Source organism: Lethenteron reissneri, chromosome 32 (assembly GCF_015708825.2).
Source record: "Lethenteron reissneri isolate LAM-NWPU_2019-01 chromosome 32, ASM1570882v1, whole genome shotgun sequence".
NCBI lineage: Eukaryota > Metazoa > Chordata > Hyperoartia > Petromyzontiformes > Petromyzontidae > Lethenteron > Lethenteron reissneri.
This window is the reverse complement of record NC_083810.1, coordinates 4,307,268-4,326,762: the sequence shown is the minus strand read 5'-3', so window position 1 is coordinate 4,326,762 and position 19,495 is coordinate 4,307,268. Positions and strand designations below refer to the sequence as shown.

The 19,495-nt window shown below is 45.4% G+C and overlaps 1 protein-coding gene across 1 annotated transcript in view; it reads right to left on the bottom strand.

The window, feature by feature from the left end:
* Window positions 1-19,495, bottom strand: part of LOC133349904 (neurobeachin-like) — a 515,983-nt gene that overhangs the window by 40,720 nt on the left and 455,768 nt on the right. The window contains 6 exon segments of the mRNA XM_061563758.1: window positions 864-1,000; window positions 8,113-8,259; window positions 9,433-9,557; window positions 14,584-14,750; window positions 15,700-15,808; window positions 16,977-17,041. Of these exon segments, the coding sequence (XP_061419742.1) occupies window positions 864-1,000; window positions 8,113-8,259; window positions 9,433-9,557; window positions 14,584-14,750; window positions 15,700-15,808; window positions 16,977-17,041 (750 nt within the window).

Below are 19,495 nucleotides of genomic sequence, written 5' to 3'. Positions count from 1 at the left end.
GAATTCACGTCAGCATGTGAGTGTGCATCACATCGCACGTGGCACTCACAACACCAAAAGCGGTTGGTGCTTGAACCTGTTCTGAGTCGCTTTGAAGTCAACTCAGCCTAAAATGAGTAACTGGGCAAGCTCTGGTCAACATAAACACTGGGCAGGCATCGGAGATCAAGCACGATGCTGACCAGGCTGAGTAGGTGCCTTTCTCAAAGATACATTAAACATAGCCACCAAAAGGTCCCATATTCCTCAATTGATTATAATCAATTATTTGACAGTCCTCATCTTCATAGGCAGACCAGAGACATTAGTATAACCCTCCACATCTTTCCACTCAGGGCCAGCGCATATCCATAAGAACAATCACCGTTAACGTTTCACAGGTGTATAACCCTATTTTATCGACCCCTAGAGGATGATGGATTGAGTCGAGATTCGAGTACATACCCAGCATAAACGGACCATGGGAACGGGGAAATATCTACCACTGGCTCAGTGCCACCAATCGTGGTTTGAGATATTTGAACTTTGAGGCAGATACGCGGCCGCACACAGCGTACAGACAACCCGGCACAAAAACGGATAAAACACATTTTGGTTTTCCCTCCACATTTATAAACGCGTGTTGAGAATATTTGGCTGCTATACATTTCCACGTTGAGCTTTCATTTGGGGCCAGGTCGCTTCTGAAAAGGGGTTATATGGGCCTTACCTGGTAAAATTTAAATAGTAAAAAAAATGGTTTATATGTATTTGGAACTTCTTTAGCTCCGTACATAGCCAAGCATGCTAATTGGAGGTGCGGGAGGTAATTTAGCATTTATAAATATCACATTTGCGAGTTTACAGTTTTGCAGGGAGCTTACCTTGGGGTTGAGCTTTTTGAAGGCCGGGTCCTCCTCGTCCACCTCGAAGAACATCTCCGTGGCCGTGATGGAGAGCGTCCCCTTGGCAACCAGCCCCGGTGCCACCAGCTGGGCGGGAGTGCTGATCACAACTGGTCCTGCTCGCACGCACGCACGAACCAAACAAAACCCACTCGTTCATCCGTACGTACGCCAAGGTTTAAGTACACAACACAATGTGGTGGGATGTCGGGGGGGGTGTGGGGGGGAATAACCCAGCGGGGGGTGCAGTTGCCAATCATCGCGGATGTTCGCGGTTCGAATCCAGCGGCAACCCCGGTTATTACTGCCGGCGTGATAACCGGCAATAAAGCTACGACGCGCCGTCTGCTTCACGCCGGACGTCGCTACAGATCCCCCCCGATGTTGTTCGCAAGAGTAAGGTCCATCGTGCGCCGGCGTCAGAGTCCCACTTTTCCATGTTCGAGAATTACACCACAGATCACTCAATCGAGATTACGCATGAAAATCATCGCCCCATACCCAGGTTACACCCTTGCAAATGACAGACTATCCCTGGTCTTTTGAGCGCTCACCTGGTTTAAAAAAAACTGCAACTTGCACAACAAATGGAGGGCACAGGGGAATTCTCGAGTGCGGGCACACAATGCACACGGGGAGGCAAAATGTACCACGCACACGTGTGTGCAGCCGTACGCACACATAAGTACACATTAATACATGCACGTATATGCACAAATGCATGCTCATAGTATGCACTACACACAGAAGTAGCCACGCACATATAGGTATTTTGTGCATTTATAGGCACACACAGACATACACATTAAGCATACGTGTACACTAAGATTATTCAAGCTGGGTTTCATTACAATGCTGTGCAGCTTGCAAATGTGATATTTAAATGTTAAATTAGCCATTGTAGGTACATTTTAAGTATCGTCATTTGGGCTATGACCTCAACAACATACAATGGATTCTAAATGATGCCACAGGATATTTAAATTCAAATTCACAGCAAATGGCGAACTTTGATGAGACTCCACGATGGCAATCATAACTGTTAAATGGCAGAATTGACGAGGCAGAGTTGTTGCACAATCAAGCAGTCTTCCTCATGGAAATTACGCTTCACTACACAACCTCCCCGGAACAAACTAAAACTACACATTGTTTTATTTTACCAGGTTAGGCCCACTTAGCCATATAGCTCTTTTTCAGAATTGACCTGGTCGCAAATGATGGCCCAACGAAGAGGCGTATCATGTGGGAATTTATAGCAGCCAAATACTCTAAACGCACGTTGATTTTAAATCCACGCGACTCCAGGGAGAACATGCAAACTCCAAATATACAGCCGTCAGGGTCGTGATCGAACCCACCACCTCCTGTATACCAGGCGAGGTAGTTATCATCTCGCCACTGCGGAAGAACAGGATGAGACAGGATGCCAAAAAATGGCTTTGTAAACTCAAATGCCAAAAGAGAGTGTTGGTACACAGTGTGACCACCACTGAATAATGTGCTATATGCATTCTCAATGGGGCGCGGTGATTCAGTGTTCGGCACACTGCGCAATGAACCCATCGACACATGTTAAATTCCCAGTCACAGCTAACTGCACGTGATGAATGACATCTAAAATCTGGACACGGCGGTGGAAGCCCATCATCCTGGAGGCAAGGGCTTGACTGTGAGGTGTTGCATGAGATAGCAGCACAGCAGTTGGTTGTGAATCTGCTTGCGTTAAGATCTAAGTTACCTCCGCGAATGCGTGGGGTTTTCTCCGAACACTCCAAGTTTTTCCTACATGTAAAATCACCCTTTAAAAATCACAACTTGCCAAAACAATGGAATGCAGTCCGACCTGAAAATATAACCTTAAGACTCTGCAATTGAGGATTTTCTGTATCCATTTCATCTGTGCAATTTCCCATGAATATGGATTTGGCAGATCAAGTTCCAAAAAGCTGCAGTTGTCTGCTGTCATACAATTTACCCTCCATAACTAACCACCGCTGATCTTGCAATAAAGATGAGATTCGGCAATTAAATAATTCACAAGTGTCTTGGATGCCAATGTCTCGTGGTTCTCAAATTGCATAAAACATTTAAGAAGACTGACATTAAACACAAACCTGTGCACTGATGCAATACTCGAAGAGTCGTTTCAGGGTGCACTCCGGAGCAGCAGTGGAAACCTGCTCGGAATTCCAGGCACCGTAGATGATGTCTGTTTTTGTGGTAGATAACTTCAATACCCCTAGGCCCTAAGACATACGGCTGCCCCCTTCATCTCTTCAAATAAATCGGCTGGTTACTGTGGGCGTTGATTCTCCCTTATTGTACCTCAATGTACGCCGAGACGGCTGTTCAGGCTTTCGCTCAATCTGAATCCAGGACTTTTTACAACCTATCTGCCTTGCCTTCGCGTGCAAAATGATACTCATGAATTGTGTGACTCCTGTTATGAGGTCATTTAAAAGCAACGTTTTAATGTTAAAGCTGCCTCGACACAATACGATGTACTCCATTGCAGTCGCCTCTCTGAAGAGCGGCCAAACTGTTACCCGAGAAAACATATTTCTGCCATGAGGAGTGCCAGTGTTGAAAGTAATGAGTTTTGATGATTGGTGCTTGTCTACTACTGCCAACACAGTTACTTCATTTGTCTTGCCCACAGTGAGCAATACGTGATGTCAATACATATATCGTGTCATTATTCAGCACGTAATAATAATAATAATACCTTACATATTGTAATACTGATAAACGTATTATAAACCAGACTTATTATATATTAGTCACTAAGTAAACTGTAAACAAGCCAATTTGCTTATAGAAATAAAAACAAGAGATGAATATTTGACAAATGCCGCACGATAAAATGTGATATATCTAATCCACTTAAACCGCACGTGCACGTATATGAAAACATCCTTGTGTTCTTCATTCTTGAACGTCGGATGCAATGGCTTCACATGTACCCCTCCCCCCACCGCATTCATTTCAGGCCGCTATATTCACCACATTGTAATAAAAAGAGTGCATCTTGAATGGAATCGCAACGCTGAATCACAATAAATCACGGAATCGTAAGGCGAAGGAGGTGGGGTTCAATTGTCTCACCCCTAAAATACGTCTCCTGTATTTGAAACAAAGCTGCAAGTTTATTGAATCGCCCTCACCTCTGTTCACCCAGCAATATAAATGTGCACAACCACGGCTAGTCAATTGGCAGGCCGTGTGTGGTGGGGGAAAGTGTGGGTACTCCTACCGCCTCCTTGTGGTCTCGCCAGAATGGAAGAGTAGGCCAATATACCCTTCGATAGCGGCTCTATAGAATGCCCTCTAACGGAGGCCCTTCCGTGAGCAGTGGCCAGAGCAAGGGTATTTCAGGGCTGCACCTTTACCTTTATGTAAAGTAACGTGTTGCTGCACGTAGCATTTCAGTTTGAGCTGTCCTGATCCCTGTCAGGATAGCTGTTGCCTGTCAGCTGCCAGGCCGGTTGCTCTGTCAAACAGACAGATGTACGTCTGGGATGCTTGGAGCAAGAGTTTCAATCGATAGCCTGATTTGGCTCTAAGTCTATCAATGCCTCCTCGTTAGAGCCGCCGTCACTGGAGTAGCACATCGTTGCATACAATTAATTAGGAACTGGATATAAAGAGCACACTTGTTCAAAGCATTATTGCATTCAAATAACCAAATCTCCTTTGGTTTCATCAATGCAATTCAAAAAGAATGTGTATATATTGATAAACACAATGTGAGTGGTACATTGCAAAGATGCAATGTCTATTCATTCTACCGCTATAGATGGTTACATGTGACAGTAAACACACATTTACGAACTATCCATTACATTGCTAAAAACCCTGTGTAACAAACAGTGCAACTAAAGTACAAACATATATTTTTTTCACGTAGGTAAAAAATAAAATAAAATAAATGAAAACAACTAAATTAAATCACGACGTTTCGGGCGCAACGCAAGCGTCCGTCATCAGGTGGGAAAGCATAGCCTACTGCTGCATCTGTTTTAAAACAGTCTGCATCAGCATCAGGCCATGCTTTCCCACCTGATGATGGACGCTTGTGTTGCGCCCGAAACGTCGTGATTTAATTTAGTTGTTTTCATTTATTTTATTTTTTACCTACGTGACTTTACCGAAAACACCAAAGAGTATGAATCCTTGCAGTCGCGAAAGCTTCAAATCTACAAACATATAACCAACAGGAGTACAGAAGTACACCTCAATATGCCCAAACGCGTTGGACACCATTGACCCACGCGACATTTTTTTGTCGTACAAAAAAGTGAGACGCGATTGGCGGAAACAAAAATCAACGCTTTGGAAAAACGTCACAAACACAAACATTTTACAAACATCTGCGCCCTGCCTGTGTGCTTGAACACATTGGCTTTTGCGACAAATATCATCCATAATATAGGTTTTGTCGGGTTAGATCGCGTAAATATAAATGTGTTGTTAAACCCGCCACCACTCGGCCTGTGTGCACACCTGGATCAAGAGGCCCGTCATCGGTGACCCTACCTCAAATCTCATCGTCTTGCGCTGTTCAATTGATGCTGGAGTGACACTTAGATGGTCACACCTTAAACCGGGAGGGGGATTTCCATATTCCATTGAACGGGGCAAGTATTTGAACAGGATGACCACCGTTGACTTTTACCCAAGTTGTACCCATTTTTTTTTATCAACCCTGTAAGATGATGGACTGAGATAATTCCCATCCGGTATGTGAACCTGTGAACCTTTCAATTGTGAATTGAGTATGAGAATAGGTTTTCCCCTTTTTTCTGGCAACAAAACAGGTGTTAAGATGTTAAAACACCAAACTGAAACATTTTACAAGGACTTTTGGCGTATGCCTTTTGACGTCCTCTGGTCTAACACCGTTTTGAGACAAGGCTCAAAAGAAAGCTGTCTCTGGTGTGGACCAATCAGTTTCAAAGACAATGCATATATTATCAGTGTGTTTTTTGTTTGCATTCTGACCACACGTATTGTGGTTAATGCAGACATAATTCCTTGTAAAAGGTTTCAGTTTGGTGTTTTAACAACTTAACACTTGTTTTGTTGCCAAAAAAAGGGGAAAACCCTATTCTCATATATTGGTACTGGCAAAGGAGGTCCCATGATGTGAATTGAGTACTCGAGCCAACGTATCTTTAGATCCTCAACCGGTGACATAAAAATAAATAAACCTTTATATGAACAAATGTTAAAAACACGTAAACAAAAACAAATGATTACGGGTAAGGAAAAAAGCGTAGTTAGTGAAAGGTTATCCAAAGCATTAGAGACCGGTCAAATAAATGAACAGCAGGATGGAGTTGCTTCAGCACAACACTTGCCTGCAGTCGACAACCTTAACATAAAAGCTGAAACAAGAGAAGAAACAATAAAAGTGATGCAATGGCTCACCGACGTAAACAAGCATAAACAATAGCAAGAAGGATGTCACATGGACCACTTTAGCGGATTTATATCGTGATATTAAGATAATACAACACTGTCCACTGTGTTCTCCAGCTGATGACGCACTGCCCCCCTCATGCATTTTAAATCAAAAGCTGAGCGCGCATCTTGTAATGCGGTTGGTGTGCGTGCATGTGTGTGTATGTATGTGTGTGCATGTGTGTGTATGTGTGTGTCTGTGTGTGTATGTGTGTATGTGTGTGTATGTGTGTGTCTGTGTGTGTATGTGTGTGTATGTGTGTGTCTGTGTGTGTATGTGTATGTGTGTGTCTGTGTGTGTATGTGTGTGTATGTGTGTCTGTGTGTGTATGTGTATGTGTGAACGACAGTGTAGCGGTTAGCGCGCTGCGCTATGAACCCGGTGACCCGAGTTCGATTCCCGCTCACGGCCAACATCGTTGATGAATATCTGAACCGGTCATGGGCCTCCCCTAGGTCGACTCAGATTTTAATGAGCACCTGGTGTGGGAGACAAAGGTGGCCGGGTGTAGTGCTGGCCACTTACCCCCCCGTGTTTGGTACCAGCCTTCATCGGTGTTACGCTCATGGCACTTGCCCCAAGTCGTTTAGAGGCTATACGGGGAATCTTTGTCGAGGTGTTAGTGTAACCAGATTTGTGGAACTTTTTTGGCAGCGGGCACAGGTTTTGGGACGCGTATTACTTTCCTGGAGCTTGTTATAATCTGGCAAATAAGGCATTACGGTAAAAGTCTGGCTGCCTGCAAACAGCTTTAGCCATCCCGCAGACCAGATACGTTAAGGATAGTGTTCAAGAATAAGAGACTCAGTAATGTGTTGATGGAAATGGTGTATCCACCATTTCTTAATGTACATACAGAAAATAGCAGCAATTAGCCATTATATTACAAAATACTGTAACATTGCAGCATTGTTACACAGGTCCTTTCTGCAGTTGATTTCTGAGAATCTTTTCGCTCAGGATATGTGCTTAGAACCTGTGCTGAAATTAATGGCCGTTCTTCCAACACATCATCTAAGCTCAGGGAGCATCCATAAAACGTAAAATTTAACGGTAAATGTGACAGAGCTTGTACGAGGTGCACAGCACTGCAGAAAAGAAGACATATTTAGACGATTGTTTTTATGTACTCCAAATATTGGTTTGCAAATCAGAAGCTACGGTCCTTGGACACGCTGTGTTCCCACTTACTGTTGCTGTGGATGATTCCACCAATCCCGCTGCCTCCCCTCTCATTCTCCCACCGTGCTGGATTCTCATCACACGCTCACCCATCCACATTCATCAACAGGCTCTCTCGCCAATACGACCACGGATTCTACTCAATTCGCATTACTGTTCTTTGCTTACTTAAACACACACAGGCGCAAGCACATCTAACCGCTCACCAGAAAAATCTTCATCCCATACCCACTCACAAATCCCCTCGTCAATACACCATGATGCTGTACCTTCAAACAGGAAATGTATTCATGCATCCGCTTACCTCAGCACTCCCACTACCAGGCCGCATTACTTGTTGACCCACCCACACTGGACATTCGCGAAAAATAACTTCACAGCTCATCGGATTCCTCCGGTCTAAATAAAGATTCTGATTCAGATATCCAACTGCTGACACGTTTACTCACGGACTCACCCACATATCCCCTTAGGACGCTCGTCCACACGTGTAATCACTCACTCACGTGTTCGTACAATAATTGCCCGGTTGTCAGACCAGCTACGTGACGTCAACTCCCCACCGCCGTGCCCACTGACCGGTCATGCTGTCGAGTTCCTTCTCCTCCATGAGGCTGAGGGCATCGTCCTCTCCCTCCAAGAGGAGTTCGCTCTCTGAGTTTTGGTTGGCGAGGGCTTGGGCGCGGAAGGCCTTGCGGGCCTGCTTGATCACATCCTCGTCCGCTCCTGCACAGGCAACGCCACACAGCACAGAGCTCAAGGTGAGGGGAGTTTAGAGTGAGTCGAGGTACCCACCTTCCCGCTTAAAAGGAAGTTGGAAAAGTATTGATAAGATACGAAAATTTCCAACAAATATAATTACAAATAAAGAATAAAGGTGATGCGTGGAGCACTGTGTGTGAAAATTGAGAAATGTTACTCATGCAAAAGTGAAAAGTAGGTTGGTGTTCATCTCTCTTCACTGCCCTGAGCCAATTTCTTATTTTTGGGCTGGGGAATAGTCTCTGCAAGGAATGCTGTTTCCACAAATAGAGTATACAATTTATCAACCGCAGAGAGACATTAGGACTGATTTTTTTAAAATGTATTACACTTTAATTTTAAAAAATCGGTGTGCGGTAAAAGGGTTTAAAAATCAGCAGCCTACGCTTAAATCGGTAGGGTTGGCAAGTTTAGTTTTGTTTGTGTGTTCCACTACTGGCTCCAAACCCCCAATGTAGACGAGCACCACATAAATAACCGTGGGATTACGAGGGCTGATGGCACGTGCACTGTGGCTCTGTGTAATGAGACAGCGCCCCCTGCAGGGGAGGTGGCAACTGCCCAACGTCTCGTGGCCATTCCACTGCGATCATAAATGCCATTGCAATATTTCATCGCGGCGCTGTACTCAATCGTTCCTATACTAGTCGGAGGTCAAATTTGTTCAGGGTCAACAAAATAAGTCAAGAGCGGATCTGCTAACGGTAGGGCATTCGTCCCTTGTTGCGGAAAATCTGGCAGGCAGCCCTGGCTATTACTGCGCTTGTATCCACCACTAAATATGTGCAGGCCGATTCAGAGCGGTGCACGTTAAATATCTCCTGACTTCGTTCAAAGTGGGCCGGCCATGGTCGGAAGTCGCCATCAAACAATTACACGCTAATCACTCAATTGGGATGACGCACAGCGACATCGGCCCCCCCCCCCCCCCCATAATACTCCTGCAGGCTGTGACCATAAAACACGGCCTCTTCACGATAGCCTCGCGCCGAACGAATGACGCGACCACCGAATGTTCCTCAACTCTGACTTGAGAACATCACCGCAACCGAATGAGCGGCCCCGACAGTGGAATAGAAATAATCGCAAAGGGATCGCTGGCTCAAGGTCGGCGCGGCGCTGCCACTCGCCGCTCACCGTGCTCGATGGCCGCTCGCAGGGTGGCGTCGGAGTGCGCCGAGCCGAAGGGGTTTCTCACGAAGCGCCGGCGTCTGCGCAGGTCGTCCTCCCAGTAGTCGAGCCTCCAGAACTCTTGCAGGCGGCTGAGTGGGAGCGACAGCGCAGGGTCGGACCGATGGCAATGCGCGCGGGTGTGCAGCGCACGCGGAGTGACCGACAGTTAGCTCCAATCGGAGGGATGGTTGTCACCGTGTGAGAGCATCAAGTCGGCCAGGTTAATGGTGACGTGCCACGGTGGTTTGATCGGGTGACTCAGATTTGGAAGGACGCAAGTGCAAAGGGCAGTCGGGGGTAGAATCAGCCTGTCATCCGTTTAGTGTCAACCAAATAAATGGGTACCACTTTGTGGATCTATGGAGACTGGCTTTCACCGTAAAAAAGTGTTTGTCTTTTTTTTACCACAGACCCTAGGGCTACAAATATGGACGAGTACTGTCCCACATCCATTTGAGTAGATGCACCTCATCTCGAAGTGACATGGCATATTAAGCATCTGAAAGCATGACCCTTGCTCACATTTGGAACACGTTCTGGTCAATTTATTTTATGCAGGTTAACTAACCGATGTGAATATTGACGTCGGGTATCTTTAGTACGTTTCCAAACCTATTTCACATCGGCATGCAATGTTCTGTCTATAATTTAGAGGGAATGCACTTCCACAGGCATTGCAACCTCAAACGGCTAAGGCATAGCTCATCATTATCTGAGACTGGGCATTGATTCAAATCAAATAAGCGAGCAGTGGAATCAGCGGTCAAGCCACTTTGGTGCAGGGCATCCCGTGGGGCATGGTTACAATGGCAATATCCCCCCCCCCCCCAGCTCTTCTAGCGGGTCACATACACTGCGATGGTTCCAATCCTCCTGCAATGGTAACACTCAGAATCGTACATAGGGCTGGGGAAATTTAAAGAAAACTGTTGCAGAGGGAAACAAGGAAAGACAGAATTCTCATACAGCGTTCAAAATGTTCTCGTGTGGATTTTAAAATTGCTTCGCACACACACACTTACGCACGTGTGCCCGTGGGAGAGAACGCTCCACAGGCGTAGAACATTCGCGCACGCGGCCACGGCCACGCTCGCGCCCAGGCCCGTAATGTGCCCCTAATAAGGCGGCAACGTTAGCCAACCGTGTGGTTAAAAAACAATCTAACGTGTAAAAGAGCAGCGGAAAACGTCGAAAAGACCGGTGCGTGCCTTTCATCCATTTGCGTGGGCTTCGTTCTCCACCAACGTAAATTGCGGCCGATTTATTCTTTTGATCGCAGCGTGGCAGTCATCCAGTAACAAACAAAAAACAATAAAAAAATGTAAAGTGTCGCCCCCCCCCCACCCTGCTAAAACGAATTTTATTGCGGCAATAATCCCCGCCGTTGGCCCCCACCCACCCAATCCTGGGGTGGAAATAGGAGATTTCTATAGCATGGGTCAGACTCTCTTGATGGGGGTAAAAATTACCGCTGACTTCCGAAATAGTAGTAAAAATTGTATCCAACCCAAAAGGATTATGTTTTTTTATGGGTAAAAAAAAAAATCATGGTTGCTGAGCACAGGCACAAAAGCCCAAAACCAAAAAGCAGCTAGCAAAAAAACAGCACTGCTGACACGCACTGCCATGCTGTATATAAACTGCCGACTGCACACATCAAAGCAGTGTTAGCACAACCACAATGCATTTATTTATTTATTAACATTCCCCCGCCTGCTAATTGTCCCGCATTGGAGACATCGAATCCGGCCATCGGAGAGCACTTGGCCAACCCGATTGCTACAAATGCAATTCGCGTGAATTAATAACGTTAATTTTTTTTAAATCACCAATCGCAAGCCTATCAAGAGCAATGTTGGCGTGGCACAGAGAGGATAAATGGTTTAACAATCAGGGTTATTTAATCGTACATGAGTTGGTCACACAGATACGCTGTTACATGAGTGTGGTCACACAGATACACATCGGTCGTCGGGGCAACGTGCAAGTTAAAGCACCACACCACAAATGACAGCAGCAGCAACCACATTCCTGTCTCGCCTGGTAAGCTCAGGAACACACATTGATCGGGAACACCACCGGCTGTGCATGACTTACCCCATGGTTTCCATGGTATCAGGCCACCAATAAGGCGTTGCGAAGTGAGGGCATTCGGACTTAAACTAGTCATGGTAATATGTGTCTCAGTGCGATATCTGGTATGGGTGGAGCTGGACCCTGAGTTCGATTCCCAGCCATGGGCAAAATCAGTGGTGAGTGATCTCAGAAGCTGTCCTGGGCCCTCCACCTTTATCAACCCGCACTGACCAGCATGGCGAAATATGGGCATAGAATTCCCATGACTAACATGGCATGGGAAGGCTCTCAACCAGCAGTGGATTATCAAAGGAGTTTCTATTGTTATTACTATTTTGTACAGGTGTATGTGGAGGATGCTTTATACTCTCAAACATGTCAACATTGCCCAACAAGCAGTAGGGCTTTTACCAAAACCATCGAATGTCCAAAGACACAACAAGTAACTGTAAGTGGAGTCAAAGATCATGACATGGCTTGAGAAACGGGCTCTGGTCAGCTGTTACTCAAAGGCAAGGACGATGTTTCCCACAGTACTCCTAATTGTACTGAATGGATGCATTCATCACAAGTTGCTTCAGAACGCTCGGTGCCAAACAACGAACCAGACATTCACTTTTAAGTCGAGGGTCACAGTCATTAGGGCAGACGTGAACAGGGTGAGCGAGAACCCAGCGTCGGGCACGACGGTGAGAACAATCGTCTGCGTTCCACGCGTCCCTCCGGGCTCGTTGTCTACAAGATCAGAGGACTGTTCGTGCATTGGGGATTTTTTTTCCACCACAACTGCCGCTGCTGTGTGGAGTACAGTACATGTATTGTAAGCCTCGATGTCGGAGCACTGGAACATGCCTTGGATGAATGTCCTGACTAATAGTTCAAGGAGGTGCTTTTCCTTCAGAAGCGTGTTAGGAATGCACAACTTATTTTCAATCCTGTTTTAGCACAGCCAAAGTATTTCCCTGTTAAAACGAATTATGGATGATACTTATCTTCACTGATGACCTTGAATCAATGGTGAATATTCCAAATGTGTGTGATCAGGATTAGTCTATCCAGTGGGCAATGACTGATTACATCAAGCAAAGTGGTACTCATTTTATTATGCAGAATGGTTGCTGAGTTGACCTTCGATCATTTTAACAATAACCTTCAGAATGTTAGTCAAGTGATCAGCCACAATCCCACCTAGACAGCAGAATGTGGGTAATATAACCCAACAATGCTTTTTAAATATATCACAACAGAGGGCAGCCTGTCCAAAGGACAGGATGACGTACACCACTCACCAGACTCTCATCAGCAAGATTAACACTCACTGGACAATCACACTCAACAGACACCACGCACCATATGCTCACACTCACTTTACACTCACCCGACACTCACCAGTCAACTATTACGCTGTGTAGCATAGGCTACCCTGCAGTACTGTATATAGGTGGCACAAGCAAGGAGGACGCCACTTGAATGGGGAGCCAATTTGTTGGAAACAAAGCAAGCTACGACAGCTGGTGGCTCGATTCCCTTTCGGGTTGGGAAGCCCCAGCAGTCCAGCACTCGGGGGTGGCACCTTGCCCCAGGCACCAACATGTGGAGCCACAAATCCGAGCTAGCATTATATATTTATATTTTTATCACGCTTGTTTACCCAGGCATGTGCAGAATGCAGGCACCACTCATTGCAAATAGCGGACAGTATTGTTATCGATCAGTAATATGTCGCACGCGGCTACAATTCCATCGCGTAGGTCCTTGGATTCTCCTGGCCAGACTAACGTCAAACTGAAAACTGTATGAAAAAAATTAGCGAAGTAAATGGTCTGGCTTGTGTGTTCAACTACTGTTGCACCTATATAGGCAACCGTGATAATCGGAGGCGCGGGGGAAAGGACAACAAACTAAGCACAAAAAGCAGCTTTAAAGAAATTAGTTTTCAATCCAGAAAAACTTGACAGATAGATGGCCAGGATGAAAGACAAATAAAGTTGCTTCGGACAAATAAAGGTGAATATGAATTTGCTGATGTAATTTGAGTTGAAGGGTCAGAATTGTATATCGAAATGCATCTCACATTCAGGAAACTTTATGGAAAAAAACTACACAGAATGACACTTGCAATTGGGATTTACGTAATGTTCACATGCAGCAGCTTCTCAAGATAATTCCAGCGGCATGGGTTTCTGCTGCACTCCAATCACTCCAGAGGAGCACGAAGAGGCATAATAGCATCAAATCCCAAGTGTATCAGGTGCAAGTAGATCACATAGTGTCTCCCTTACATAACATGAATAAACAAAACATTAAACTTGAGGGTCAACACCAGTAAATTAATAGTGTGCTGTGCAGGGGCAGTGGCACGGAACAATGTTGAAGTTAGAAGGGGATCAAAGGATGAGTAGCCAAGGTAGCAGCCCCTGACGACTGTGAAACAATTATTTAGGTGACACAGCAAAAGGCTTGGCCCCACCATCCAAAAGTTAGGATGGCAGCTCTCTGCCAATCCATCTCCTTTATATTTCCATGCTCAACATGCCCATGGTTTTAGGAGTGCTACCACTGATGTACAAAAAACCAGGACATATCATAGATGGCATAAATATCGCACAACACCAGAGGATGGGAAAACAATACGAAATCTTCTTGGTTCTTTCGGTAAAGTCACGTAGAATGGAAATAATAAAACAATAAAAATAAAACATAATAAAATAATTCTCACGACGTTTTGGCCACAACGCAAGCAGCCGTCCTCAGGTGGAGAGCAGGTCTGTCGAGTAGACAGACCTGCTCTCCACCGAAAGAACCAAGAAGATGAATCCCTGCAGTCACGAAAGCTTTAAATCGAAACAACACGAAAATTCCATGTCCTGAGCGATGCATAATTACAGAACTGACAAAAACCTTGTAATGTACTGGGAAACACGCACACACATTTCCAAGGGCAGCAACCTCAAAGAAAGTATGATTGCTCGGCAAGGCAGGACAGGCAGTGACCATAGGTGACACGCGCGTCCGTGGTGGTCGCTGCCCGAGCTTTACCTGGCCGTGGCGTTGCCCCACGCGCCGTGCTTGTTGGTCAGGATGTTGACGATCTTCTGCTTGAGCTGGTTCGCCGTGACGTGGTCGCGGTGCTTGGCAGCACCGATGAGGTGGTCGCACATCTTCTCCTCGTCCCGCCGCTCCGCTGCGTACTGGGCGCATAGCGACTGTGGGGAGGCGGTGGGATGGAGGTGGAAGGTCGTGAACAGAGGTAGAGAGGGGAATGAAAACATTAAGCCCTTGTACCCATTCACTTCCAAATATTCCCCATGTACATACTCTCCATAGATATTTTCCCTTTGCACGCTGTAAGTGCATGCACTTCCCATGTACACGAAGTTTACAGGAATTCACAGCGAGAAAAACAACAACTTCCAGATCAAAACTGAAAGCTACACAACTTAAGTTTAATGCTGCAGAATAAACTTTGAAATGTGCATACCGGGTGCAATTGAGTGTGGTTTGATGTGCAAGTTAAACCTTCGATCTGAGAGCCCATAGATGGGGACCGTGTTGTGGAAACTGACTTAAACTTTGCCAAATAGCATCGCGTTTTAAGTATGTTTTTGTTAATAATGGGACTAAAGGAAAGTTAGACAAGTCACTTGACATTTCAGTAAGATTTGTTGGATGTTTCCAGCGAATATGAGATTCGTAGCTAAATCAAACTTGTGGATCTGTGCTCCATGAGGTTATTAGTACCTCTGGGCGCACCCACGAAAATTACAATTTTGTCGCAACGCAATAGATTAAATAAGCCTCACAAGGTTTAAATATCTAGCATGTGTCAGTCTAGTGGAGCGGGTACCCCACTGCTGTTGGGAATTTAAAATCGAGTGCTTATTTTGTCATCCACCCAAAGCAATGCCATATACCGGTGTTCGTCACTAATTTTCAGAGGGAGGCCGCTTTCGCCGGTAAGACATCATCAGCGTGAGGGCCGCCACACCGCCTGCAAGGGGTGCCTTCACGTGTTGTTGTGTATTGTTGGGGACCGCACGTCAGGGGACGCACTAAAGGCCACGAGGGGCCGCCATTGGCCCACGGGCCTTGCAATGAAGAACACCGCCATACACAGTGACTCATCCACAGAGGGAGGTCACGGGAGGGACGCACCTCAAACTCCGCGTGCTTGTGCACGTCCTCGGCGCGCTGTCTGTTGAGGATGAACTCGGCCTCGTTGGCCACGCGCACGATGTGGTCCTTCATCGCGTGGCACAGCAGCCTGGCGCCGGGCGTGCGGGAGACACACACGGGGCACACGGCGTGCCGCAGAGGCGCGCAGATGCTCCTTTTAGCCTCGCTCGCAACGCAACGGCTCCTACGATCGGTATTGGTGCCATTCCCATGGAGTGAGGCTAGCGAGCGCGATTGCGCTGTGCTTCAGACGGGAATGATTGGCAGGTAGAGGGCGTTAGCATTTAATTCAAATGTAACTAATTTGGACCTATGCCGAGGATACATGTGACGGGCATTTTATGGTCATTACACTCGCGATATTAATCAGGGCGACCGCCGCTGGGAACGAACCGCGAACCCCTGCAACAACAACAACAAGCAGCGAGGAGAGCACGCGACCGCTCGGCCATGTGCCATACCAAGGGGACGGCTTGCTCAGTATCATGCCCAGTGAGCGTTTGTCTATCCAGTGCCGATATTTACGTGGTGACAGCAATGCACGCAGTTAAGGCTGTGTCTTCCTTGGGGGACCGGGGGGGGGGGGGTTCACACGCAATTTGCCAGTTGCGTGCACGACGGGCATTTGAAATGCGCCGTCACTTGGATCGCAGCACATTGTGTTCGGCAAGACAATAACGCTCTGCACGCAACGGCACGCGGTGCAAGAAGCACACCACAGGCAGCTCACTCGGCAATCTGCAGCAGCATAGTGCTCGCAGCACCCGTGGTACTGAGAACGAGGTATCGCACAAAGCGACACTCTGCACAACACACAAGTGGTGTGTGTCGGAATGTACTCTGGCTTCAGCACGTGCGACACACGTGCATGTGACGAAGTGTAAGATTTGACTTCACGGAAACAACCTCATAAAATGTCAGCGTAATAATATTGTGGAGGGTCGGAGCGAATATAATAAGAACATTATAATATATTTTCATTAAAATTTCTCATTCAGAGGTATGTTATCAATAGACTAAAAATGGAAAGTATATAATGTTACTTTTTTTTCTAATTGAATGTCTAAAACACAAGAAGAGGTAACCAACAATTAAGCTTGACTGAAATAGAATGAGAGCTATCAAAAATATGAGTTTACGTCAAGGATATATCGCTGCTAGCTTCAGCAAGAAAAATGTGGATTTAATGTACATTGTAAATTGTTATGAAAGCATGCGGCATGTACGAGCCCACGATGGCAAAAAGCTGCACTCACCGTCCCTCGTTGATGAGCTCGATGAACGCCAGGCCGGCATTTTTCTGGATGGAGTTCTGCCATTCCTGCACAGGCAATGGAAAAGTCGAGACTTGATGACAACCATCGACAGACGTTAACGACTGACGCTGACATTTTGTGAATTAACCATTGTCTCCAGTTTTAGTGCAAATTCAACTTGGCATGGCACGTAATTATTATTACTCAGGGAGGAACGGCAGCACGCCGGTTAGCGCACTGTGCATTATTGAGAACCAGTTTGAAACGTTGTACTCGAATTGTAAATGTTGTGGGTTTACTCTCCGACACACCGGTGGTGCTGTGCTAGTAACGAATTGCCACGTTTTGTTTATATGACAAACCTTACCAATCGGCTGTGTCAGGTGACGGCGGGATTAACGACACATTTATATTTACGCGATCTAGCCCAAAAAAAAACTCTATTATGGATAATATAGGTCGTGAAAGCCTACATGTTAAACTGAAGATAATCACTTGTATGTATCTAATCGGTGTATTCCTCTTTCTGTATGTCAATATGATTCCTAGTATGCTTGGCCCAAATCACTTTGGAATTTCAACTAGGATATATCTAACCAATGAATAATTACAGTCACCGAATGTCTATTTGACGTGCAAAAGTCATTTTATGCATTCCTCCAGCAGACCCTCACTGAGTCTTTTTTCTTTCTGTGGGACCGTACAATTTATCAATCGAAGATAAATCCAATCGTAAACATCTTGAAGACTGACAATGAACTCGGACCTTGTCTGCTGGACAATAAAATGTAGTTGATCTAATTTATCTGAGATTGAGTAAATGGAAGTTGCCATATGCCCTGTGGTAAAAAAAAAATAGAAAAATGCCTTTTCTTGGGCAGCTGCTAGTTTTGTGGAGTGGCCAAATGTGGTGAGGAAGAGCAGTGCACAGTTACAAGGAGCTCCCCCGAGGGATCCTGCATCAACAAGGCCTGAGGCTGGCGGCGGTCACTGCCCACACGGCAGCCAACGCAACGCTACGCTCACGTCTAACACGTAGGCTTTCGCGACCAATGTTATTCATAATCAACGTTTTTGGGTTTAGATCGCGTTATTTATAAATGTGTCGTAACCCTCCACCACCCGACACGGCCTCACCATACCCGATGATGCTGGATGCAATTACCAGCGAAACGTCGTACTCAAATTGTAAATGTTGTGGCTTCAACACACCGGTGGGCTAAAGCAGTGAACTATTTGTCTTTTGTCAACGTGACACTTTTTTACTGTTTGGTGGAGGGTTACGACACATTTATAAATAACGCGATCTAAACCCAAAAACGTTGATTATGGACGCTCACGTCTGCCTGCGAAGTAGACAATGGCCAAAATACTCTTTGTTTTTTTCGGTATAGCCACGTAGGTAAAAAAAATGAAAACAACTAAATTAAATCACGACATTTCGGGCGCAACACAAGCGTCCTACTTCAGATGGGGACAACGTAGCAAAAGCACAACCGCTTAAGTGTGTCTTATTTGATTTTTTTAACCTACGTGACTTTACCGAAAAAACCAAAGAGTATGAATCCTTGCAGTCACGAAAGCTTCAAATCTAGAATTGACGGCCTAAATCTCTTGCCACTTCCCTTGTTGATCAAACAAAAATCTCACATCTCTCTCTCTCTCTGGCCATCTATCCTGCACGGGCCCTTATACAACAGCCGGTGCGTGAGGAAAGCATTATACTTGGAGTGCTTGCAAGCAACATATAAACAAGTTGGGACAATGATAAAAGGAAAGAATATGATTTACCCTTTCTGGCAATAAAACGGGTGTTAAGATGTTCAAACACCAAATAGAAACCCTTTTCACGGCACTGCAGTATTATTGCGACAAAATGCAAACAACCATTAACTATAATTGTTATTTTTCTATCTACTTAATTAATTGTTTTTCTATCAACGTGACTTCACCGAAAGACCCAAAGATTAACCATGAACTATGCTTAAGGGTGCGATTGAACAACATATAATTAATACAGTTTTCTTCAAAACAATCTGTTTACGAAGAGTTAATGCTCCTTTTATTGTTTCTCAGTGACGCCTTAAGGAAACAACTATTTAATCAATGAAGGGTTACATGTGAACACCTCTCGTTCAAAACATTACTTGTATTTGCCATTGTCATGTAGATGACATGGCAATGTCAATGCTTGTAGAAGAATAATTCCCTGAATTCTTTATCTAAAAGTATCTTGACCTGACAGATTAAATGTACCTGCAAAAATTCAGAATATAAAATACAAATAGCATCCTATGAAAAAATAAATAAAATACCATTAAACATGACTGATACACTATCACTGGCATCACAGACTGCGGAGCTAGAGTGTGGAAATAAAACTGAACCAAATTAACAATCAAATAATAGCGCACACAAACGTATGGCGGCACTTTGGATAATTTAATAATCCTCGCTACACATTACTTTATTTTTCGTCTCTGTGCTTTTTTAGATTACCCCCCCCCCCCATTCCTCCC